At 50.2% G+C, this 23,782-nt stretch overlaps 4 protein-coding genes across 25 annotated transcripts in view; 2 read left to right on the top strand and 2 right to left on the bottom strand.

Annotated features, from left to right (window-relative positions):
- Nucleotides 1-3,185: 3,185 nt before the first annotated feature.
- On the bottom strand, nucleotides 3,186-9,622 carry ZMYND15 (zinc finger MYND-type containing 15). Of its 21 annotated transcripts, none has more exons than XM_073798226.1 (14): nucleotides 8,986-9,622; nucleotides 8,319-8,553; nucleotides 8,077-8,232; nucleotides 7,650-7,810; nucleotides 6,953-7,105; nucleotides 6,552-6,632; nucleotides 6,289-6,405; nucleotides 6,081-6,181; nucleotides 5,895-5,993; nucleotides 5,576-5,729; nucleotides 5,435-5,493; nucleotides 5,038-5,198; nucleotides 4,393-4,665; nucleotides 3,201-4,280 (listed from the first exon to the last, which is right to left on the bottom strand). In XM_073798226.1, exons 1-13 carry the CDS (start codon nucleotides 9,620-9,622, stop codon nucleotides 4,494-4,496), a joined length of 2,286 nt encoding a protein of 761 aa, XP_073654327.1. In that variant the 3' UTR covers nucleotides 3,201-4,280; nucleotides 4,393-4,493. The 21 variants fall into 21 exon arrangements, with proteins under 21 accessions (XP_073654325.1, XP_073654326.1, XP_073654323.1 ...); XM_033847480.2 differs by having other exon boundaries at nucleotides 3,207-4,280; nucleotides 6,081-6,169; XM_073798224.1 differs by having other exon boundaries at nucleotides 3,186-3,958; nucleotides 4,393-4,542; nucleotides 5,435-5,467; nucleotides 5,576-5,993.
- A 781-nt stretch (nucleotides 9,623-10,403) lies between these two features.
- Nucleotides 10,404-14,069, top strand: CXCL16 (C-X-C motif chemokine ligand 16). Its single transcript, XM_004324627.4, has 5 exons — nucleotides 10,404-10,801; nucleotides 11,158-11,296; nucleotides 11,604-11,686; nucleotides 12,893-13,312; nucleotides 13,764-14,069. The coding sequence occupies exons 1-5, from the start codon at nucleotides 10,735-10,737 to the stop codon at nucleotides 13,808-13,810; spliced, it is 756 nt and encodes a 251-aa protein (XP_004324675.2). The 5' UTR covers nucleotides 10,404-10,734; the 3' UTR covers nucleotides 13,811-14,069.
- Nucleotides 14,070-14,386: 317 nt separating this feature from the next.
- Nucleotides 14,387-16,003, bottom strand: MED11 (mediator complex subunit 11). The gene is made up of 3 exons (XM_004324622.4): nucleotides 15,872-16,003; nucleotides 15,545-15,675; nucleotides 14,387-14,888 (listed from the first exon to the last, which is right to left on the bottom strand). Exons 1-3 carry the CDS (start codon nucleotides 15,954-15,956, stop codon nucleotides 14,751-14,753), a joined length of 354 nt encoding a protein of 117 aa, XP_004324670.1. The 5' UTR covers nucleotides 15,957-16,003; the 3' UTR covers nucleotides 14,387-14,750.
- A 32-nt stretch (nucleotides 16,004-16,035) lies between these two features.
- PELP1 (proline, glutamate and leucine rich protein 1) overlaps nucleotides 16,036-23,782 on the top strand; it is a 46,102-nt gene continuing 38,355 nt past the window's right edge. The window contains exon 1 of one of the 2 annotated variants that reach the window (XM_033847469.2): nucleotides 16,036-16,172. Coding sequence is in view for 1 of the 2 variants with exons in the window: in XM_033847467.2 (XP_033703358.1) it covers nucleotides 16,334-16,396 (63 nt within the window). In the remaining variant the exon portion in view is untranslated. Of the gene's footprint in view, nucleotides 16,173-16,203; nucleotides 16,397-23,782 lie in introns of those variants that run through there. The other variant, XM_033847467.2, reaches the window with a different exon arrangement.

Raw genomic sequence — 23,782 nt, 5'->3', positions numbered from 1 at the left:
AACAGGGAAGTTCCACACTGAGAGAGTGTGGTGTCTTCATTTAGAGCCCCTGGCTCGAGGGTAGGGAGGGGGCAGGAAGCAGGATGAGATCAGCCTGTGGAGGTTGGCGGCGGCCACATTAAAAGGGCCTTGTTTGTCATGTAGATCTAACTGCCAGATTATAGAACTAAAGAATATAGATTAAAAAAACACCCAGAAGAAATAATCAGCCAGATCCAGAATGAGGAACATTCTACAGCACAAGTGATTTAGTTTCTCATTGAATCAGTGGACTGAAAACAAAAAAGGGAAGGAGGTCTGTTACAGAAAAACAAAAAAAAAACTTAAGAGAGATAACAACCGAAAGCCATGTGTAGATCTTATTCATTTCTTGATTGTAACAAACCAACTGTAAAAGCCATTTCTGAGATAATTCAAGAAATATGAGGGCTTTCCTGGTGGCGCAGTGGTTGAGAGTCCGCCTGCCGATGCAGGGGACAAGGGTTTGTGCCCCGGTCCGGGAAGATCCCACATGCCGCGGAGCGGCTGGGCCCGTGAGCCATGGCCGCTGAGCCTGCGTGTCCGGAGCCTGTGCTCCGCAACGGGAGAGGCCACAACAGTGAGAGGCCCGCGTACCACAAAAAAAAAAAAAAAAAGAAAAGAAACTTGAATATGAACTGGGTATTATGATAAGATATTAAAGAATAATTGTTAATTTTATTGGGTATGATAATGGCATGGTGGTTACATTTTTTAAAAGCCTTCATTAGTTATAGATGCATATAAGTGAGCTAACTGATGTCTGGGGTGTGCCTTAAAACACTCTGGGAAACAGCTGGGGGTGTGTGATATTGTGATGTAAGAAATACATATTTTGATCTTCATCCCAGATTCTTGGCTCAAAAGTGTGGAAAACCCTTGGAATTTCCTGAGTGATAGGAGGTGAGAGGAGTGTCTTTTGTTATACATAACAGGCCCCTTTGACTGTACCTGAGTTTATGTTAATGAGGTGACTTTTGGTGGGTCCTGGATAGCTTTAGGATTATTCCTCAGGAATAACCTCCTGTGTGTCTGGTTGGCGTACAGCCATCTATGATTGTTTAATAGTGAACTGTGGGTCCTGTATCAACCTAAACATGCTGTTCTATCCTGAGCACTTATAAACAAAGATACTGCCCCTAAATTAGTCACTCTCACAAACCATTTTAGTAAAGGTCCTTCAGGAAGCTGATGATACCAATCTACAAAATGAAGCAACTCCTTCACAACTATATTCCTGGTTTCAGTAGATCCTTGGTTTTTGCCTTCCCCCCATGCTGACTACCTTCTTGGTGAGCAGAGGCCTTAGAGGTACTTTCTGTTGTCCCAGCCTAATTATTTACTGGATAGCTTTGAGGCTGGTGGCCAAAACTCAGACTGACTCAAACCCAAGTTTGGTCTAGCACCAAAGTCCAAACCAGAACTCTTTTAAAATTTCATTTTAGCTATTACAAATAATTACCAAGGGATTGTATATTTCACTTTTTTTCTTATTGGTTTGCATTTCCTTATGCATCTAGTGAAACAACTTCCTGGGAGTTGAATCCAATTTTAAATTCCATTTGTTACTTTTACCTTTAGTAACTGAGTGCAGCACAGCTGCTGCTCCATGCCATGGGTGACCACATGGCCACCCAGGAATCAAAGGTTCTGCATCTCCCATCTTTTTATCCTTTCTCCTCTCAAACCACATATTTCTGTGAGCTAGGGCCAGTCTAGCTAATCTCACTTCTGACACCAACTATTAGCTGTTTTTACTAATAGCACTTTTGACACCAAATAGGTGTTTTGTTTTTGTTTGTTCTCTCACACCAGCCAATTCGCCAACTATCCTGACACCAACTGGGTGTCCTACAATTCAATCAATTCTTTTTTATTTTTTAAATAGGGTATGTATGTATTTATTTATTTATTTTGGCTGCGTTGGGTCTTCGTTGCTGCACACAGGCTTTCTCTAGTTGTGGTGAGCAGGGGCTACTCTTCGTTGCAGTGCATGGGCTTCTCATTGCAGTGGCTTCTCTTTTTACGTACCACGGGCTCTAGGCACGTGGGCTTCAATAGTTGCAGCACACAGGCTCAGTTGTTGCAGTACGTGGACTCTAGAGCGCAGGCTCAGTAGTTGTGGTGCACAGGCTTAGTTGCTCGATGGCATGTGGGATCTTCCCAGACCAGGGATTGAACCTGTGTGCCCTGTGTTGGCAGGCAGATTCTTTACCACTGCGCCACCAGGGAAGTCCCAATTCAATCACTCCAGATACGGAATTTTTCCCTTTCTATACTTTGTGATAAGAGTCATTAAGCCCGGCCCAGAGTGAGCACAGACTGCCACAGGTTAAGGGCTCAGTCCTAAAAGACTGCCCCCACTTCAGATGCTAATTGCAAGCCCTGGGCCCTCTGACCAACTGACTATAAACTGAGGCTTCCTGTGATCTCCTTCTCAGGTTCAATAATTTGCTAAAATGGCTCACAGAACTCAGGAAAACAGTTTACTAATTATTACTGGTTTGTTGTAAAGGAACTGCAAAATGGAAAAGAGGTATAGGACAAGGTGTGGTGAGGGAAGAGGGGGTAGCCTGGAGCTTCCATGTTCTCTCCAGGTGTGCCAGCCTCAGTACCTCAGTGTGTTCATTAACCCAGAAGCTCTCTGAAGCCCATCATTTAGGGATTTTTATGCAGGTTGCTTGGTGATTAACTTAATCTCCAGCCTCGCTCCTCTCCCTTGGAGAGTAAGGGGTGGGGCTGAACGTTTCAGCCCTCTCTAATCATGCGGTTGGTTCCTCTAGTATCTAACTTCCATCCTGAAGTTAAATAAGGGCCCACCTAGAGTTACCTTATTAAACTCAGGTATGGTTGAAAGCGGCTTATTATGAATAACAAAAGATGCTCCTCTCACCTCTGTCACTCAGATTATAGAAGCTCTTGTGCCAGAGATGGGGCACGCAGACCAAATATATATATTTCTTATATTATCACATTATCACAGGGAGTAATAATAAAATTTGAAAAATGTTGATAATTGTTGAAGCTGGGTGATGGGCACATAGAGATTCATTATGCTGAATCTTCTGGGCTTTTGTGTATATTTGGAAACTTTGATAATAAGATAGTTATAATAAAAGAGGATGACAGAAAGAGAAGCAACTTACAAGCCATACTAAAGAGTCTGAAATTTTAAACTTTTTTTTTGAAATAATTTTAGATTTATAGGTGGGGTGCAAAGACAGTAGAGTGTTCCCAAATACTCCTCACACATCTTCCTTATTACTTCTTCTATAACCACAGCGTGTTTATCAAAACTAAGAAATTAGCATTGATACAATACCATTAGCTAAACTGAAAACTTTATTTGAATTTCTCCAGTTTTTCCATTAATTTTTTTTTTCTGTTCCAGGGTCCAAACCAGGATACTGCATCGTATTTAGTTGTCATGTCTCCTTAAGTCTCTTCCAATCTGTCACCATTTCTTGGTCTTTCTTTGCTTTTCGTGACTTTGATGCTTTTGAAGAATAGCAGTCAGGGGTTTTGTAGACTGTCCCACAGATTGGTTTTGTCTGGTGTGTTCTCATGATTAGTCTAAAGTTATGGATTTGGGGGAATAATACTACAGAGGGGATGTGGCCTTATTGCATCATGTCAGGGAGCATGATGTCAACATGACTTCTTATTTCTTGTAAACCTAGTCACTTGGTGCAGGTGGTGTCTGCCAGGTTTCTCCACTATTTTTCCCTTTCTATACGTTGTGATAAGAGTCATCAAGCCCGGCCCACACTCACGGGGATTTTAATAGTGGAGGAAAGTTCATTGAGGGGATTTAAGCAGGGAGTAATGTTTCGAATGTCTGTTTTGGAAGGAACACGAGATATGGTGGCATTTGCAGTGGGACTGGACATAAACTGCTGGATGTTGAGTGACCAGCAGCCTGACTCAGCTGGAGCTGGTTCTTTATGGGCCGTGAAGGATGAGAGAAGGTGGAGTCAGGGATGGCCATGAAGTTCCTAACTTGGACAGTTGGGTGGCTGGGGTCTTTCACTGACTCTAAACCAAGGTTGTGAGTGCCCCTAGGAGGTTGCATGCCTCCCCTGCCCCCGCCCCCGTCCCCTCTCCCCCCCAGAGAGAAGCCACTTTGTTTCTTGGTCTTGCTTGACTCGGATCCGGTCCCTGCCTGTTACTGGGGCCGGAAAATGCCTTGTCAACACACACAGTAGAAGAAGTTTGGGATTACCCAGGAGGGCAGAATCCCAGAGGGGACAGCTTTCGAGGAACTGAAGAAAGATGGAAGAAAATGTCATCCGTAAATCCTTTAATCCTCTTTCCATTTAAGGACCCAGTTATGAGCGTTTGACTCAGTGGTTTCAAACAAGTAAGTTTAATTACCTTTCGTGTTCCGCCAACTGGCCTCCCCCCTCGGCCTCGCCGGTTTCGTGTTCCTTTCTGAGGCGTGTTAGGGGAGGGGGTGGACTTCTACCTCTCCGCCCTCACCTCCGCCGGCGGGCCCTCCGCCCAGGTTTCTTTTCTCCTCGGCGCCTACGGGCGGGGGCGGGAGGAGCGGTAGGAGTTGGGGCGGGAGGCGCGGGCCCTGGCACCGGGCGGGCCCAGCTCCCTTGCGGAGGCTTGTAGACCAGGTGGAAGATGAAGGCGTTGCAGTACCTGAGGGGGGCGTGGCGCCGTCAGGGGCGGTGCCAAGAGGCCGGGATTTTCCCAAGGGGCGGAGTTTGTGGGCTCCGAGTTTCAGGGGGTGGGGCTAAACTTAGGGCTCTGCCAGCCCGAGCGTAACCTGGCTTTTTTTTGCTGAGGGGTTGGGGGGGGGGCGGGGCTGGGAAACGAGGCGTTGGAGAGATTTTTGTGAGCTGGATGTAAAGAGGCGTGTGTGGGCGTTGTCGAGACCCTCCAGCGGGGGTGGTGGGAGTGCGCGCGGCGAAAGCAGGGTGTAGGGCTGGGCCAGGAGGGTCCCAGGACCGCAGAGACGAGGGTAGCGGTGGACCTTTCAGGATGCGTGGCCAGAGAGCAAGAAGGCCTTACCAGGGCATACAGTTGTCCGCCGCTCTGAGGCGAAAGGGGGAGCGGAAAGGGTTGGGCTGTGGAGGGCTGGTGCCCCCTCCCGTGGCCACCGCCATGGTCTGGTCGTCCATCACACAGCCGTACTCGCTGCTCTCGGTGAAGAAGGCCGGCACTCGGAGGGACTGGGGTGGGGGCGGGGCCTCAGACACTCTCAGAAAGGCTCCCAACCCCACGTACCTCCCGAGGACCCAGGCGGACCGGGATGGGGAGAGGCACGAGGCAGGCACAGAGGGGGGCAAAAGAACCCGCTGGCGCGCCCCAGGTCTGTAGAGCAGATGATGGGGAAGAAGAGACTTTCAGAAAAGGAGGAGGGACCGGGCAGGAGGTGAGAGAAGGTCCCTTTTGTCCCATCCCGCACCTGTAACCGGGGCAGCGAGCTCAGCCAAGTGTCCTTTAGACCAAAGCCAGAGTTAAATCCTGCGAGGGAAAGGAGAGCAAGGAGAAGCTGGCTCCCAGGGCCTCCTCCCACCTCCCCCATGCTCCTACCCCAAGAGCTTACCGATAACCAAGTCAGGCTTGGGCCCCTGGAGCAGGTGGTAGGGCCGTGCAGACACCTTGATCTGCAGGTCCCTGCGGCCCCCCTTCTCCTTAGTCCCAGAGCTTAGCCGTGCTGATACCCCGGAACCAGGACGGACAGATACTTCGAGGTCATCCTGGGGAGTTTGGAGTGGGGTGGAGAAGCCGGTGGAAGTTTTGGTACTGGGAGATGCATCAGGTAAGACAGGGGAGAGGAGGCAGGGATCGGAAGGGCAGAGCCCAGCTGGGAGGACAGCAGGAGGGTTAGGGCTAAAGAGCAGGGCACCCCCCTCAGCCCTCACCCTCTGCAGGGTAAAATTCTGCTGGTCACTCTCAGGGGGCAGGCTGTCACCCACAAACTGCAGCTCCAGGGCCACGTGGGGGAGCAAGACCAAGAGCTCCTGAAGGGCAAAGAGGACAGATCTGGGTCCCACCCTGCATCCACCTCCACACCCAAATGCTCAACCCTCAGGCCTGGAGGGACTTACCCAAAACACCATGATGAGGTCAAACTCCTTTCCAGCCTCCATCACGTGGATTTTCAGTGACTGTTTGTTCTGGATGTTGAGCTCAGGGACTGGGTGATAAGCTAGTCATTTAAGAATACGTCTCCTCCTCCCCTCCCTCCTGTCCCCTACCCCCGCCCCCCGGCCCTCCTGCTCCACGCACTCCTCCCCCTGCCTCCGCCCTCCTTACAGGACTGGGGCACCAGATGGGTGATGACGTAGTACACAGTCAGCGGGTAGGTGAGAAGCACAGCCATGGGGGAGTCCAAGCTGAGGCCCCGCCACGTGTAGTAATCCTGCCACGAGCCTGGGGAGAGTGGGTTACTGGGGACCTTGCCCCAGGCCTGGACCCCCACCTCTCCTGTCCAATAGCCCCCTTTCTCAGCCACCGAGTCTGCTGGCCCTCCAGTCCCCGTCCCTACCCCTAGCTCCCTCAGGGCCCCTCCAGCTCACCAAAGAGGCTCCTGGGTGGATCTGGGGGCACAGGAGGCATCAGAGCAGGCCCATCCCCCTGAAGAAGCTGGTAGGGATCTCCTGAGAGGATGAAAGAAGAGGAGCCTGGTGTCAGGGAGGTCCCCACCTGGCCTCTTCCTTCTTCCAGAGGAGCTGTGTTCCCTGAGAGAGGGCCTGGAGCTGCAGCAGGAGGAATGGGGAGCTGCCTAGGGATGGGGCTTCTGGATGGGCTGGGCAGGGGTGACTTTTCTGAGGGTTGAGGAGAGGCATGAAATGCCCTGGTGGTGGTGGTGAGGTTTGGTGTGTATGTGGAGGGGTTATCTAGGACCCGGACAACTTTTTGCTCTCCCGTCCTTCCCTCTAGTCTGAGGGACTTATGCCTGGAGAGAGGCCCCACGCACCATTGAGAAGAACGCTGAGGGATGGTGTGCTGCCCCTTGGGTGCCCGAGGGTGCCAGGGCCTGGAATCAGCATGCTGAGCTGGGTCCAGTAGCCACGAGTGAGGCCTCGTGAGGCCAGGAAGGCCTCCTTGTTAAAGGTTTCACTGGTCACCTCTGGAGAAGGATGAGGGGAGGGGTTGAGGGCCTGGTGGCCAGGATTCCAGACTTTGGCTCTCCTCAGTCTCTCCCCAGGACACTGAGTCTGAGTCTGGTTCTAGTCAAGCAGAGAACTATTAACATTTCTGAGTGTCTACAGCATAGCCCACAGAACCCATATAACAATTCCATGCGTTTTAACATTTGTTAGTCTGCCCATTTCACAGTTGAGGAAATAGCTCTAAGAAGTAAAGCGATTTGTTTCAGGTCACCAGTTAGTGGTGAAGCTGAGAAGCAAGTATTTGAATCCCTACTCCCGAATCCCATAAGTTCTCTCAGGGACCAGGGCGCTCAGTTCTCAGCTCCAGAGATGCTGTGTCCAGCCCCAGGGGTCTAGCCCCCAGCCCCAAATACCCAGCACCCAGCTGTTATTCCAGGGATCTATATTCCAGCCCCAGGCACTTAGCCTTCAAGCCCAGGACCCTGTTCCCAGGCACCTGGGGCCCCAGTTCCAAAGACCGGGTCCCACTTTCCCCCACCCATCCTGACCTTCTTAGGGTACCTGCGGTGTAGGTAAAAGGCAGAGTTGCCAGTTCTCCGGCCCGCTCCATGAAGGCTGCAAGCCTTGGGCACCAAAATCGATGGCTCACATCATCTGGGCATCGCTTCCAGTCAGCCTGGAGACAAGCCTCTCCGCAGTACAAGACAGCGCCACACTGGGGGCTGGGGTCACGGGGAGGGGTGGGCACTCAGTGTTAGTGTCTGTAGGTCCCCTGTCTGCTGTCCATCTGTCCTGCGACTGCCCGTACGCACTCAGTCTGTTTGTACTCTCTGTGCCTATAACAGCTTTTTTTTGTGTGTGTCATCTTCTTGTTTCCCTGTCCCTCATTCTGTCTGTCTGCAGGGCCCCCCCCCCAGCCTGCTTCCTCTCTGTTTGCCTGACTGTTGGGGTCTTCCTTCCGCTCCCTCCATCTCTGCAGGCTGCTCACCAGGGGGTTAGCTTCACTTCAAAGCTATGCCTGTGACAAACATGGCAGTTCCGAGCCCGAAGGGAGGCAAAGGTGAAGCCGGGCCGGGGACCCCATGTCCGCATCGGGGTCTTGGTTAGCTTCACTTTCAGCCTTGGGACCAGATTCTCCAGCTCCCTGAATGGGGGTGGAGACGGCATCAGGCTGGGGGGCTCAGGAGCCCAGGGCCCCAGGCTTCCCCACCCTCTACCAGGTTTCTGTACCGATGCAGCTGGGCGTCTCCCACAGTAAGCTTTCGGGGCTTTCGGGGGTCTCCAGAGCCCATGGGACAGGCCATGCTGTGGCAGAGGAGAGCATAGGCCCGAGGAGCCAGGTTCTGTGTCCCTGAGCCCCTGCCTGCACTCCCCTGCCCTCCATCCGTCAGCAGGTCAATGCCCAAGATGGTGCCGTATTCATCCGTCACCAGTAGGAGGCAGGAAAGGTGCAGGGGGGCCGCCTCTGGGGAAAAAGGGAAGAGTCGGGGGCAAAGACTGTCAGGGTCAGGGATACCAAATCAAATGCCCACGGGGACTAGGAGACTGAGCGAAGGGGACTAGGGAGAGAGGGCACGCCTCATCGGAAGGGGACTGCGGCTACACAGAACCAGCATTTGCTGCGGGGTGGAAATGTGGGCCTGCTGTGGGAACATTACATTTTTCTTGAGAAGGGGTAACTCCAGACTTCTGGAAGTTTTTTCTTTTAATGTTTAAATGTTGGCTCAAATTTTAAAAAACAAAGAACATTGTGGATCAATGAAGACACCTTTTTAGGCCAGATTGGCCTGAGGGCCACCCATTTGTGACTCCTAACTGGATTCTGAGGGGCAGAGGAGGGCTCTGAAGGGGAGTATGCCTGGGCGGGGGCAGGGCAGGGCCAGCCCTGGGTTCTTACCACTTCTCTGTCCCTTTCTTCTCTCAGGCCCTGGTTTGTCCTCCGCTCTGTCCTCTTGGCAGCCGACCTCGCCACCTGCTGCCTCCTGCTGGGCCCCGTCTGCCTCCCCTGGGGGGTTTGCTTCCTGTGGGGACTCCCTGCTGGTAGGGGCTGTCTTCCCATCCGCCTCTGTTCCTACTTTCTCGGTGCCTGCGCCCTCCTCCTCTCCCCCTTCCTCCAGGCTGACAAAGCTGACATAGGGGCTTAGGTCCCGCAGGTGGAGTGGGGGCTCGTCTCCCAGGAGCCGGGCAGCCCCCAGGCCTGGTGCAGGGCCTGGCTCTGCCCCTTGCCCCAGGCTGATGCCCACACTACGGTTGGGCAAGACGTGGAGCACCCAAAGGGCGCGGTCCTGGGGCAGCTTTCTGATCTGAGCCTCCAGCTGCCACCAGCAACCCTCCGGGCTGGTTCTCACGGCCCCGCGCTCCGCCACGAACTTGCGGAACCAGCCAAAGAGGAGGGCAACGAAATCAAGGAACTCATCCCGGTATCCAGACACAAACTCCATGTCTTCAGGGAAACAAGGCCTGGGCCCAGACTGAGCAGAGGGAGGGATGTAGGGTGAGAGAGAGGTACTCGGGAGAGTTTGGGGCTGGGTCATAAAATGGGGGAGATTGTGGGTTTGAGGGTCACTTAGGGTGGAATCTATGGATGAGTGTTAGGAGTGAGGAAGGAGTTTTCAGGGCGGAGGATGGGAATTCAGGGTGAGAATGGGGTCCAGACTTGAAAGTGGGTGATAGGGTTAAGGATGAGTAGTCGGGAGGGAGATGGTATTTGGGGCTCAAAATTTGAGGCTCAAACCCTCAAAGGTAGGGTTTAAGTTGAGGATAGAAGTGGGAGAGGGCTAATCCTATGGGCAAGGGTTTGGTGAGGAGGGAAGAGTTTTGGATCCGTCTGTGGGGTGTGGGAGGAGGGGGACAGCAGCTAGGGCATCTTCGGCTTGGATAGGTTTGGCGGTGAGCCCCGGTACACCTAGCCCCTGCCGTCCGGTTCGCTACTCCGGTACCTGCAGCCGCCACCACTTTTCGAAGGTAAATACCTCGGGGTGGGGCGTGACGTCAGGCTGCCCGAGCCCTCCGCCGGCTCCTCGGGTTGCCACGCCCCCTGTGTCGTGCGCGGCGCAGAGGCGCTCAGGGCAGTCAGTGTGCTGCTGGGCGCGCGGACTCGTCTGCCGCGGTCACTCCAGCCATGTGACTGGATCCCAGTGCGCCGGACCCGAGCCCGAAAAGTGAAAGCCTCTCGAAGGAGGAGGTCCAGCCAACTGACCTGCGGAGGGCGGGCGGGCGGGGCTGACATCCCCGGGCCGAACCGGATCAGCCTAGCGGGCAGTGCCCGCCCGCCACGCCTGGCCTTGCAGCCTGGACTTTCTTCCGCTTTCTTTCGCCTTCTCCAAACATTCCTGGCTGCCTCCTCGACGGGGCACTGGGCTGGGTGCGGGAGCGCGGGCAGAGGCGCTCCGCCTCCCGGAGTTTCCCCGCCGCCCCAGGCTGGCGATCACGCGGCTATAACGGTACTGACCGCACTTACTGGTTCGAGACGGTGAGGGCGCCCACAGGGAGGCGCCGCCACCTCGCGCCTCGCCTCGGCCCGGCCTTGGTGCCGACGGCCGCCGTCTCCCGCAGAATCTCAGGCGTGGCGGGAGAAGGAAGCGAAAGCCATTGAGAAACCGGCTGGAGCACGTCTGGGAGTCAGACAGGGCGAGGCGGGCCCGAGATGATGCTGAGCTGGGAACTCCGGATCCTCTTGCTCCTACTCTTTCTATTGTGCCACACTCCTCCAGGTTCGTCAGGGGCCCGGCTGGTTCCCAGATCCCCGAATCCGGGGAAGGGGATGGGGGGCACGAGGGCCGCGGGGTTGAGTTGAATAAGTGGGGAGCCAGGGTCCCCAAGGCAGCCGGGGCAGGGGGAGGGCCAGCTGCCTGGGGTTGGGGACGGGCTGGGGAACACCAGGGCCCAGGTGTGATTATGGACGTGTTTGGGGAGTGTGATGTGTGAGTTGAGCCCTGGGGGTGGGAGGGGCTCAGATCCCCGGGTCTAGGGGAGAGGCTGCAGTGGGGCTGTGGGTTGGAGGCTAAGTTTACCGCTGCGTGAGCCCCTGAACCTGGGAAACTGTGCTGACCACCTCGGTCCCGCTCAGGCGATGGCAATGAAGGTAGCATCGCTGGCAGTTGTCCCTGTGATAGAAGAATTTCTTCCCACTCCCCTCCTAACGATCACATCATGGGACATCTCCGAAAATACCTGAAAGTCTATCAACGTTGCTCTTCCTACGTCAGGTAATCTCACCCACCCCTGGGAGCGCAGAGCCTCCGGGTGCCTCCAGGACCCTCTCTGGTCAAACTTGAACTCCTTCTGGGAGGACCCCTAGTCCCTTCTATAGTCCCCATAACATTAGGTTATGTGTGCCCTAATTCTCCACACCTTAGTTTCCCTGTTCCGCCTGGAATTTCCCAGTCCCAGCAGAAACTGCTGAATCTTGGCAGTGACCTCACTTCTTTGGAACGAGGAAAGAGCTGGGAAAGTGGGGGGAGAGAAGGGGGGCGGAGATTGGAGACACAGCTGAGACCACGTCCTTCCTTACAGGTTCCAGCTACCCTCAAGAAGTGTGTGTGGAGGCAGCAGTGACCGGTGGGTCCAGGAACTGATGCGCTGCTTTGATCGTGAAGGTGAGCGCGTTCCCCCTCCTCCCCAGGCTCTGTCTCCAGGGCTCGGCCGCCTCCACCTCACACTTTTCTTTGCCTCAGCCCTTTCCCCTTTGACACCTCACATTCCTATTCTGTGTACTTTCACTTAAGTCCCTGTTTACCAGAAATCACTCACCGTCACTTCCAGGATTTTTGCCAATTCATCCTATCACCTGTGCATTTACTTAATGTTTTCCTTGAAATCAAGGCACTGTTTTTATTTTCCAGTAATTTATTATGGAAATTTAAAGACATATATAAAAGTTGAAAGATTTGTACAGTGAACATCCCACCACCTGGATTCTATAATATTTGATTTTTATATTTTATGTGTGTACATAATAAAGCATATATACTTTATATTTTACAATATCGAGTCTACAGCATTTTAACTATATTTGCTTTATTGCACGCCCATCTGTCTATCCATCCCTCTATTCCTCATCAACCTGCCTAATATTTTTTGGTGCACTTCCAAGTAAGTTGCAGGGTTGACTATACTTTATCCCCAGACATTTCATCATGTATATTATTAAGGCGGGTTTTATATTTTATTGTACCTTTTTTTTTTCTTTTGAGGTAAAATTTACAAACAATGAAATGAATAAATCTTAAATGTACACAGCCACTTCTGAAAAACTTAATGGCAACTAGTCCTAAGCAGGAACATCTGTGAAGTCACAAATTTGATACGCTGGTTGTATTTCTCTCCTAAAATAAATACACAACCATTAAGACACAAAGTGTTCTTCCAGGTCCCAGCTAAAGTTGTCTTCTGTAGCATTGGTGGTACCCATACTGCCCTTTGGCTACGTAGACCTACCTTATTCATTTACTCTTCCTGGCTACTCTGGCCTTTAGTACTAAAATTATCCTTGCTTTACAGCTGAAAGAAATGAATCCCAGAGAGGTTAAGAGACAAGGGGCAAGGTCACAGCTACTTTGTAGCAGAGCCCGGGTTCCAACCCAGGTCTCCTGACTTCCCAGTTCAGAATGCATGCTCGCCCCAGTGGTTCCATGTTGTGGTTTGCTCACTTCCATCTCCCCATGTTTCCCCTCTGCCCCTGCCTTTCTTTCCTGGCATTTAGCTGTTCCCTTGATGTTCTCCTTGACCCACTACCCTTCCCTCTATCTAGTTCTTCAGCTTATCCCCTCATAGCCCTGATTCCTCACTACTTGCTTCTTCAGAATGTGGACGTGCTCACGCCAGGAGTGTGGCCCGCCAGGGACATGTACCTCCCCACAGCACCCAGGTTCCTGAGCCCACAGAAAAGACACCTTCAGCCACGGGCACCCCCTCACAGAAGTACCTGCCATCCACCCTGCAGCCTACCCAGCAGCCCATCCCTCCAGAAGGAGCAACTTTGTTGGACCAAAAGCTCATCCACACCAATGAGACTACCACTTACACTTTGGGCCACCGTCTGGGGGCAAGGCCTGGGGCCAGGGGGAACCAGGGGCAGCTGGGAGAGAATGTGGGTCCTGCAGCTGGGACATCAGCCATGGTGCCAGTGCTGTCCCTCTTGGGCATCGTTTTCCTCCTCACTGGAGCCCTGCTCTACATGCTGTGCGAGAAGAGGAGGAAGCAGTCACTGCAGTGTTCTCCAGGTAAACTGGGCCTCTGAACCCCTCCTCCAGGGATCCAGAGGCTCCTTGGTAGGGATCCTGCCCACAGTAGCTCTCAGGCCGGCAAATGTGGAGGCTGCCTGCACCACGGACAACAGGCAATGAGGGGAGAGTCAGCCAGACTACAGAATGGGGAGGGAGGGAAGCCACCATAGGCCCAGGGACCAGTGCATGGCCTTCAAAGCCAGACAGTGCTTGAGCAACATCAAGATGGCAGCTAGAGCAGACGAGTGGGAGATGAAGCGATGGAGGAAGGTGGGAGCTATTCGTTCAGTTCACACATCTTTATTGAGCACCTACTGTGTACCTGATCTATAGTCAATGTTTTGGAATCTGATTCCCCAGTTCAAGCTATCACCCCTTGCCCCCCACTCCCCCCGCCCAACTTCCCTTGATCTCAGAGCTCATCTCTCAATTTCTTTATCTTTTCCAGATTTGCACCTTCATTATGTGCGTGTGGCAGCAGACGCCAATGCTTAAAGAATGGAAGCTTGTGAGGGCAGATTACGATTTATTCAGTATCAAATGCAGTTAATATACTAGAGCAATCCCTGGCACGTGGCAGGCACTCTCCACATATTTGTCGATGTTTAATACACAACTAAGCAGCCACTGCCCTCTCTTAGACGTTCCCTCCGTTTTTTTTTTCTATGCTGTAATGTAAAATTACCTCTTATACTAGATATCTTGTACAAATTCTGTATGTGGATTTTTTAACTACTAAAACTTATTTTTATAATTATTGACTCTTCTTTCTGCAGACATTGGTCTCATGCCCTTGCCCCCTTACCATGATTCCTGGCTTCAGCTTCTCTGCTGATGGCCACCTGACACCTTCCCCCTCAGCGCATCCCCCAATCCCTGCCAACCTCCTTGTCCCAAGTCCCTTGTGTCTTGTCCTTGTCCTTGTCTCTTCACACCACAGCAGTGTTCCTCCCCAACTTCAGCCCTCTTCCACTTTCCCACCCTCCCTCCGCACCAGCTGCCATACAGCCTGGTTTTACTTCCTCAACCCCTTACATCACCCATATATGGCCCAATGAGAGTCTGAGCTCCTTATTTTTAGTATTACTGTTTTTATTATCAAAACCCTTAGTTCTCATTTTATCTTTTCCAGTGAACAAAAATGTGTCTCCATTGGTCCAAGTCTACCTGGGGCAGGGACCTGAGGAAGTGGATTGGGTGTCTTGAGTCTCTGTCTCCTGTCCTGAGTTTGTCAGCGCTCGGTGAAGTGCATGGCAAGAGGAGCCAGGGCACAGCCAGGCATGGGCTTGGTCTTTAAGGTTCTCCATTCCCACCTTTTGTTTCTTCGTCCTCATGGCTTCTGACCAGCAGCACATGTACGGGGCAGCCCATGCTCTCCAGGTTCTGTCCTGGGGTGCAGGTGGAGCTCTCCTTCCAAGCTTTTCACCCACTTGGCCTAGTTTTCCAGCATCTGCTCACAGGTTCGAGCCACCTCACTGAGCTTGAGACGAGCATAGTCCACTCGCTTCAGGGCCATCTGACAGTCCTTCCTCGAAGAGTAGCTGGAGCCCTCATGGGGCTGCCCTGTGGCCACCTACAGGACATTTAGATTGATCAAAGAAGCACCCTTCCCCTTTCCCATCTCCCCAACCAGGCATCAGGTCTCTTGTCTCATTTCTTCCCTGAGTCTGAATTTGCTATGCCACTTGGTTAGCTGGATTACCTAGGGCATATCACTGAATTTCTGTTAACCTCATCTGTAAAATGGGGATGACAGTAACTAACTACTTTCTGGAGTTGTTATAGGATTAGATAATGCAGAGTGGCACACTGTAAAAGTTTAGTAAATGGTAGTTGCTGTTATAATGACCTCAGAACCCTTCCAATCCTGTTCCTTTTCTCAGGAGGTAGCCATCTGGGGCTCCATACCCTTGAGGTCTGGTCAAGTTTCTAAGAGCATATCCTGTGGCTTTCGTATTGTTTACACACCCTCTCCCAGGACTTCCCCATCCAGTGGCTCATGTGATGCAACTCAGTGACAAAGGAAACCTACCCTGGAAGGGAGGGGTCCTGCCAGGGTCAACTGGCCTGCTGGGTAGGGCTGGTCTTGCTTAGCTCCCGAAACCAAAGCTCTGCCCGGGACTCCTGAAGGCTAAGGCTAAGGCTAAGGCAGTGAGCTGGGCGTGTTGCACGGTCCAAGACAGACAGACAGACAGACACACACACACACACACACACACACACACACACCTGAGTGAGATAGCGGATCTGAGCCGATAGCTCCGCCTCCACGTGCTGCACCGACGCGGTGAAAGCGGCTGCCTGTCGGTCTAGGAGCCGCTCATTGGTTTTTTCCTTGGAAAGTTCCAAGATCACTGTACCTGCCGGGGTGGAGAGTGGGCGGGGCTCTCCGGAGACTGCCAGTATAGCCGCGCCCCAGAGCCAGCCCCACCCACCCCTGCACCCACTTAGGATCCCTCCCAACCCCACTCCCAGTCACCGGTCGGCGCATGTGCGCACGGTCGGTCTAGCTCACGCTCTCGCTGCCGTTCCTCCTCTGGTCGTCGTATCCCGAACCTGCATTCTGAAGAATGGCTCCAATTTCCCGTTCGATGTCTTCCAGGGCGCGTAATCGCTCGTTCGCCAAGCTGTAGGTAGCCATCGTTACTCCGGGATTCTCTCCTTTTGCGAAATGCTGCGGAAAAGTGCCCGGAAATGGCTGTCGGTTTGCGCCCGCGCAGAGCGCGCCCCTTAGCTAACACTACAGTTCCCGGGATGCTCAGCACCGTCTCGCCTTCTCGGTTCACCTGGTGAACTACAACTCCCAGGGTCTCCTGCGCATGCCCAGGTCTGCGCCACCACCGCGTGACCACCTGTGGTAAGAGGCAATATCGAAATATTCACGCCCTTCAAACCTGTCCACCTTTACGACACTGTCTTGTGGTCTGTGTTTAATTTCTTCTACAAGAATTTAGTGAGCGTCTGCTGGGTGCTAGGTGATGATGGTGGGAGCGCTGGGGTATTACAGACTGGACAGCCATGGACCCTGTGTTTGCCTATCCCACTCCGCCACCTATCGGAGCCTGGGGAAAGCCGGACTTGGTGAGTGTGACCTTATTCGCCCTAGCGATTCCCTCTGAATGGGAGCCCTGAAACACGGACTGTCAGTATATTCTGAGAAGCTGGCTCCTATCAGCCTTTTCCCTCTCTGATCGCCTGTTAATGTGGTTGGCTCTGGGGATACAAAGGTGAGGTGGACTCTCACGTGATAGTGGGATAAATGTTTCGTTAGGGCTACGCCCAGGGTGTGTCTCTGGGAACACAGAGAAAGGATTCTGGGAGGAAATCCTGCTTGAACTGAATCTGAAGGCTTAACCAGGTGGATGAGAGCTTGGAGTGGAAAAGGGGAAGGCACAGGCAAGCGCATGGTGGTGTGAGGGGGCTTACACATTGGAAGTCCAGCAAGGGGTTCAGTTTGACTGGAGTGAACGCAGTGTGGTGGTGGATAGGTGTGACTGGGGAGACTGGAGTGGGGAACCAGATCAGGAAATGGCTTGCAAGCTAAGGAATTTGGACTTTATTTTGAAAGCATTTGGGAGCCTTTGAAGGATTTTCAAGAAGTGTATTCTGACCAGCTGTACCTTTTAGGAAAGATCCATATTGACAGTTTATGGAAGATTGAGAATGAAGCCAGTTTGCACAGAGTTAGCAAACGAGTGGAGACTTTCAGCTAAACTTGAGAGATCTAGCGTTTAACTTCACTCCTTTACTAAATCCTAGGAAGATAGCAATAAGGGGATTTTAGAAAGGAGTCAAGGAGAGAGAGGAGTTAATAGCAAAACTTTAGATAGAAACTGCAAGACAGAAGGGTGTGTAGTAACTGATTTAGCAGTGAAGTAATTAAGCCAGCAGTGAAGAAACCTTAGAAGCAACTCTTTTAAAATTTAATTTAATTTTTTATTGAAATATAGTTGATTGGCTTAGAAGCAAGTTGATTTACCCTTAAATCAGTGGCATCACAGTACAGCTGGGCTGTAGGTAGTACTAAAATTAGGAGGATTATTTGAAGTAGTTAGACCCCCCCATCTCCTCCTTTATATCCTCATATCTCCTGGCAGCTACTCACCCCCAACTCATCAGATTGCTGGAGGTTTCTTGGTTGGAGATGGAAACCAGAGAGTCTTTGGCATGGAGGGCACCTGGGCATGACTGTATTTAAAACAGATTGAGTGAAAGTTTATTTACTTAAGAATGGTGGTTTCTAGAACTCTGGCAACCAGGCTTTTACCTTCCAGGTCAGAGACTGGAAGACTCTCATCTGGGGAATTTGACTATTCAGAGGAAAGATCTAAGAGTATTAACATCAGGGGTTCTCCAGCAAAGCAGTTAGCCAGATCACCCCATAGTGAAACCCACAGTTGATAAGTCCCAACTGTGTCCACAGATCTTCTAGTCAACTTCTTAGCATGTCACCCTTAAAATGAGCAGACAAAAGATTTCTAGATGTTTGCAGAAACTTTCTAACATGTAAGGCAGAGACCAAAATAAACAGAAAAAAAACCCCAAACAAACCAAAAAAACCCCACCTTCGATGACATAGAGTAAAACTTAAGGAAAAAAAAATATTGACGCGCTTAGGTCAGAGATACTATAATAAAGGATTGAATCCAAGAAAACACACTTGAAAAATAAAACCATGAGGGAAAGAATGAAAAATTGAGCAAAAGGGTTGAAAGAGAAATTGAAGCACTCTCCCAGCAAGTAAAACAAAAGAAAGAAGATGGCATATAGGAAAGATGATGTGAGAAAATTAGAGAATCAGTCCAGGGGGCTTAAATTCTCTGAGAACAAAGGGAAGAAAGGACTTGTGTTTCTAGATGAAAAGGACCCATTAAGTGCCCAGCATCAAGGCACCTCGTGAAATATCAGAACACTAGTCCCACAGAAAAGGGTCTTGCAGAAGCTTCCAGAGAGAAAATAGACCAGCAATCAGAATGGCCTTGATCCTCTGAATACTAACACTCCACACCAGTGGAGCAGCGCCTTCAACGTTTTTGGGGAAAGTGATTTCCAATGTGGAGTTCTGTACTCCAGCTGTAGTAGGGTGAAGGCTAAAAATGCAGTGGCTCAACCAAATAGAACTTAACTTTTTTCTCAGAAAACAGGTTGGTGTGGGTAGTTCAGTGTGCTCCACAAATCAGACTGAGACCAAGGCTAGCAAGCAGTGCAGCTCTGCCATCCTTTAGGCTCTTATGCTCAAAAGTATGGTCTTCAGGCCACAGCATTGGCATTACCAAGATGCTTTTTAGAAATGCAGGATCTCAGGCCCCACCACAGACCCACTGCATCAGTATCTGTGTTTGAAGATCCCAGGGGAACTGTATACACAGTATACTTTGAGAAACACTGCTTTTCCCTTCCAGGTGATCTGTATGCACAGTAAACTTTGAGAAACGCTGCTTTGCTCTGGGACATTGCTGTGTGCAACGTCAACACTGGGTTGCTGCCCTCCGTGGGCTGCAGCTGGCAGGAAGGCAGAAGAGTAAATATGGAGAAGGCACACCTGTCTCGGAGGTCTGGCTAGGGAGTGGCACATATAATTTCTACTTACATTCCTTTGAAGAAAACCCAGTCATGTGGTCTTACCAGCTCCGGGGTTCTGGGAAATCCAGTCCTTACCTAGGTGGCTAGCTATTGTTCTAGCACTGTGGCAGAATAGGTTTTAGGGGATATCTAGACTCTCACAACAGCCCAACTATCAATAACGAAGATAGAATAAGGACATTTTGATATGTACAAGGTCTCAAGTTTCTCTTCCAAGTACCCTTCTCAGGAGGTGACTAGAATTAGACCCTAGTCAGAAGGCTCCTGGAGAGAGATTTTTCAAGGAGATGGAAGAGATAACATCTGTTTTGTTTTGAATGAGTTGAGAGGATACCCAGATTTTTGGAGGAGAGTATAGAGCAGAATTAGTGATAAATCAGAGAATAAGCAAATTTTAAAAATGATAGCTATTCAGGGAAAACAGTTGTGCAAGAAGAGAAAGGTAAGCATAATAGACCACATGACGCAGCTATGGATAACATTTGCAGTAAATCCTGGATGTTGATCTAACCCCGATTGATAGAATTCCCTTGGGAGAGCTTCCCATGTCGGGGCAGGGGGGCGAAAGGGCGCTCAGGCTTCACCTTACATGGCAGGAAGCCCATAGACAATGCTTAAAACAAAAATCAAGAAGTAGCAAAACAAGCATGTTGTTTAGAGATGGAGGTAAATGCCAAAAGAAACATCGAACGGAGGTGAAAGTAATTGCCTCTGAGGGGAAGGAAATTGCAGGGGGAAGGAGTTTACTTTTTCTTGTAATAGCCCTTGTATCTGACTCCTTCAACTATGTGGATATACAACTTTGAAAATAAAAATTAAATAAACATGAAAAGCGAGAGAGGAGATAGACTTGACTGTGAAAGAGCCCTGAGTGTGGAGGAGTGTGTTTTCTTTGGTTTCCTGCCTTTATCCCTCCCTTTTTCCCTCCTTCCCTCCCTGCCTTCCTTCCTCTCTCCCTTTCTTCCTTTAACGGAAGAGACTTGCACGGGTCTATTTACCATGGAGGAAGAACCAGTAGAGAGAGGCAGAGTTTGAAGAGATGGGGGCGGTTTGATGAATCAAGGTCTCAGAGGAGGTGGGAGGGGGAGCGATCTGAGCACAGGTGGAGGGATTAGCTTCGACCTGGAGGCGGCACCTTAGCCTTGGTTGTGTAGGAGAAACGGTGTCGATGTCGGTGCTTGCTTGTCGGTAGGAGGTGGGAATTAAAAATCATTCATCCCTCAGAGACTAATCTCTGTGAAGAGCGGGAGAAGTCACTCTGAATGTGAGGAAGGTTTAGAAAATTAGTGAGTTGGATGGGAGCAGGAATAGGAGGTGACCAGGGACGTGGAGGGGGACAGGGGGGTTATCAGGTGTTGAGGGCCCAGCTGAGGTTAAAGGCCATAGGTTTGCAGTGGCCCAGATCCATACCCAGCGCCTAGCACGGTGTTGGCACCTAGGATGCGTTAAAAATATTTGTTGGATGAATGAGTAAATATGTGGTTGTGTGATTCTTCTCTGGCAGTGCCTCAGCAGCCCCGTGTTGGAGGGGACAAGGGCAGGTGGTGGTTAGAGCCAAGAGTGGGGTTTGAGAGCAGGTTTTGTGAAAGGAGGAACAGTTGACAGTGCTGATGAGATAGTGGTTGATGTGATGATCCTGAAGTTTAGTCTGGAAAGAAAAGCAAGTGTTAAATTGCGAGAAAACAGAAGGGCCAAGAGCTTGGTGACAAAAAACCAAGAAGTCATTAAAAAAAAAGTGATTATAATTGACTACATATTAAATATAAAAATTATGAATTATTAAAAATACCAGAAGCAAAATACTTTGAAGCTAGAAGTGATGGTTGCACAACATTTTGCGTGAACTAAGTGCCACCGAATTTTACACTTTAAAATGCTTAACTTGGGACTTTCCTGGTAGCACAGTGCTTAAGAATCCGCCTGCCAGTGCAGGGGACACTGGTCCGGGAAGATCCCACGTGCTGCTGAGCCACTAAGCACGTGAGCCACAACTATGGAGCCTGTGCTCTAGAGCCCATAAACCACAACTACTGAGCCCACGTGCTGCAAGCACTGAGCCCTTGTGCCACAACTACTGAAGCCCGTGCACCTAGAGCCTGTGCTCTGCAACAAGAGAAGCCGCCACGAGAAGCCTGCGCACCGCAACGAAGAGTAGCCCCTGCTCGCCGCCACTAGAGAAAGCCCATGCATAGCAACGAAGACCCAACGCGGCAAAAATAAATAAATAAAATAAATAAAATGGTTAACTTTATGTTATATGAATTTTACCTCAGTAAAAAGAAAAGAAAAAAAAAGCTAGGAACAAATTCAGAAGACAAAGCGGGACAAATATGAGCAAAATAAATGACAAAGGGTTAATTGCTTTAATATATAAAGAGTTCTTAGGGTACTTCTAGAAAAACAACATCAACCCAGTAAATCAGGTTCATCCTCACTCATGATCAAAGAGATGCAAATTAAAACTAGGGTGATACCATGTCATCTGCTTGATTGGCAGTAATGAAAAAGGCGCTCACCTTTTTTTTTCTCATTTTATTTTTTTTTATTTTTTTTTATTTTTATTTTATTTTTTTTGCGATACTCGGGCCTCTCACTGTTGTGGCCTCTCCCGTTGCGGAGCGCAGGCTCCGGACGCGCAGGCCCAGCGGCCATGGCTCACGGGCCCAGCCGCTCCGCGGCACGTGGATCTTCCCGGACCGGGGCACGAACCCGCGTCCCCCGCATCGGCAGGCGGACTCTCAACCACTGCGCCACCAGGGAAGCCCTTTTCTCATTTTTTAAAAAACTTTTTATTGAAGTATAGTCGATTTATAATGTTGTGTTAGTTTTAGGTGTACAGCAAAGTGATTCAGTTATATGTATACTTTTATATATATATATATATATACTTTTTACATATATACTTTTTTTTTTTTTGGCCACACTCTGTGGGATCTTAGTTCCCCAACCAGGGATCGAACCCGTGCCCCCTGCAGTGGAAGCGTGGAGTCTTAACCGCTGGACCACCAGGGAAGTCCCTGTATACTTTTATATTTATATGGTGGGTTGGCCAAAAAGGTCATCCGGGTTTTCCGTAAGTTACATAAGATGTTCTGTAACATCTTGTGGAAAAACCCGAACGACCTCTGTAACATCTTACAGAAAAACCCAAACGACCTTTCTGGCCAGCCGGATACTTATATATATATATACTTTTTCAGATTCTTTTCCATTATAGGTTATTACAAGATGTTGAGTGTAGTTCCCTGTGCTACACAGTAGGTCCTGTTGGTTATCTATTTTATATACAGTAGTGATGCTTACCCTCTTTGACCCACCAATTCTACTTTTTTTTTTGACCACGTGGTGGTTTGTGGGATCTTAGTTCCCTGACCAGGGATTGAACCCAGGGCCTTGGCAGTGAAAACAGGGAGTCCTAACCACTAGACTGCCAGGGAATTCCTCCACCAATTCTACTTTTAAGAGTTTGTCCTACAAACGCACTTTGCATGTGCAAAAAGACATATCCTCAAGGATAATTATTGTAATACTGTTTGAATTAGCAAGAGTGGACATCCTTCATGTCCATCGATAGAAAATTGGTAAAAGTAAATGACATCTAGGCAATGGAAAGTTAGGCAACTCTTTTTAAAAAATATATTGATTTTATTTATTTATTTTTGGCTGCATTGAGTCTTCGTTGCTGCGTGCAGGCTTCCTCTAGTTGCGGCGAGCGGGGGCTACTCTTCATTGCGGTGTGCGGGCTTCTCATTGTGGTGGCTTCTCTTGTCGTGGAGCACAGGCTCTAGGCGCGCGCAGGCTTCAGTAGTTGTGGCACGCGGGTCAGTAGTTGTGGTTCGCGAGCTCTAGAGCGCAGGCTCAGTAGTTGTGGTGCACGGGCTTAGCTGCTCCGCGGCATGTGGGATCTAACCGGACCAGGGCTCGAACCTGTGACTCCTGCATTGGCAGGTGGATTCTTAACCACTGCGCTACCAGGGAAGCCCCTAGGCAACTCTTTAAAAGAATGAGGTAGATCTATGTGGATTGCTAAAGGAATGTTCTCCTAGCTGCATTATTAAGGGAAAAAAGCAAGGTGGAGAAGGGTGTGCAACTATCTGTATTTAAAATAAGGGGGAAATATGTTCATATGTATATGACTGTGTCTGAAGAATGTCTTTGGAAGAGTGATCAAGGAACTGCTAATAATGATCGCCTCTGGGAATGAGAAATGGGAGGCTGGGGATCAGGGGCATGAGGGAGCCTTCTGTTCACTCTTTACTGTTGAGATTTTTTTTTTTTTTTAAGCCATGTGCTTGTTTTACTTAAAAACATTAAAAACGTGAAAAGCTAAAAGAAAAAAGGCATTATTTCTCAAAGCGTGTGCTAATTCAAAATCTCGATTCATGGGTTCTTCCTGGGATCGACTGAATCAGAATTGGGGAAGGTAGAAGCCTGGGACGCTGTGTGTTTATCGCGTACCCCAGAGGATTCTGATTCACCTGAAAAAGTTTGAGATCCACGGGCCAAGAGCTCAGAGGTCAAGGAGCAGGTTCGTGGTTGTCAGAGGGATGATGACGGTCCCTTCACATGAAGAAGACCAGGGCGTGCAGGGTAGGCTGCTGCTGTGGAGAGGTAAGCAAGGTCATTGGCATTTTGGCAGCACTTAAAGCCTGTGGGTAAATCATGATTTAATTAGATGTCATGAGCCGTAACATAGACTAAAGGCCTGTATGAGTGGCTCCATTTGCCTCACCAGCCTCATCTGGAACTACTTTGCCACTGGCTGTCTCTGTCCCAGTCCCTCTGGCCTCTTTCAGTCTCTGAAATGTGCTCTGTTCCCTTCTGCCTTCACACGTGGTGTTACTTTTTTTTTTTTTTTTTTTTTTTTTTTGCGGTACGCGGGCC

This window comes from Tursiops truncatus, chromosome 20 (genome assembly GCF_011762595.2).
Source record: "Tursiops truncatus isolate mTurTru1 chromosome 20, mTurTru1.mat.Y, whole genome shotgun sequence".
NCBI lineage: Eukaryota > Metazoa > Chordata > Mammalia > Artiodactyla > Delphinidae > Tursiops > Tursiops truncatus.
Note: the sequence above shows the minus strand (reverse complement) of the source record. Positions and strands in the feature narration are given on the sequence as shown.

What these genes read in the sequence shown, in the direction of transcription:
- ZMYND15 (XM_033847473.2), bottom strand. Translation starts at nt 9,622, where the DNA reads ATGACCCAGCCCCAAACTCTCCCGAGTACCTCTCTCTCACCCTACATC. An exon ending in AAGAAAGGGACAGAGAAGTG is followed by an intron (nt 8,554 to 8,985) that starts GTAAGAACCCAG and finishes CTTTTTCCCCAG; the next exon opens with AGGCGGCCCCCCTGCACCTT. An exon ending in CCTCAGCGTTCTTCTCAATG is followed by an intron (nt 6,633 to 6,952) that starts GTGCGTGGGGCC and finishes TCATCCTCTCAG; the next exon opens with GAGATCCCTACCAGCTTCTT.
- CXCL16 (XM_004324627.4), top strand. Translation starts at nt 10,735, where the DNA reads ATGATGCTGAGCTGGGAACTCCGGATCCTCTTGCTCCTACTCTTTCTA. An exon ending in CGTTGCTCTTCCTACGTCAG is followed by an intron (nt 11,297 to 11,603) that starts GTAATCTCACCC and finishes CCTTCCTTACAG; the next exon opens with GTTCCAGCTACCCTCAAGAA. An exon ending in GCGCTGCTTTGATCGTGAAG is followed by an intron (nt 11,687 to 12,892) that starts GTGAGCGCGTTC and finishes TTGCTTCTTCAG; the next exon opens with AATGTGGACGTGCTCACGCC.
- MED11 (XM_004324622.4), bottom strand. Translation starts at nt 15,956, where the DNA reads ATGGCTACCTACAGCTTGGCGAACGAGCGATTACGCGCCCTGGAAGAC. An exon ending in AGCCATTCTTCAGAATGCAG is followed by an intron (nt 15,676 to 15,871) that starts GTTCGGGATACG and finishes CCACCCCGGCAG; the next exon opens with GTACAGTGATCTTGGAACTT. An exon ending in AGATCCGCTATCTCACTCAG is followed by an intron (nt 14,889 to 15,544) that starts GTGTGTGTGTGT and finishes AATGTCCTGTAG; the next exon opens with GTGGCCACAGGGCAGCCCCA.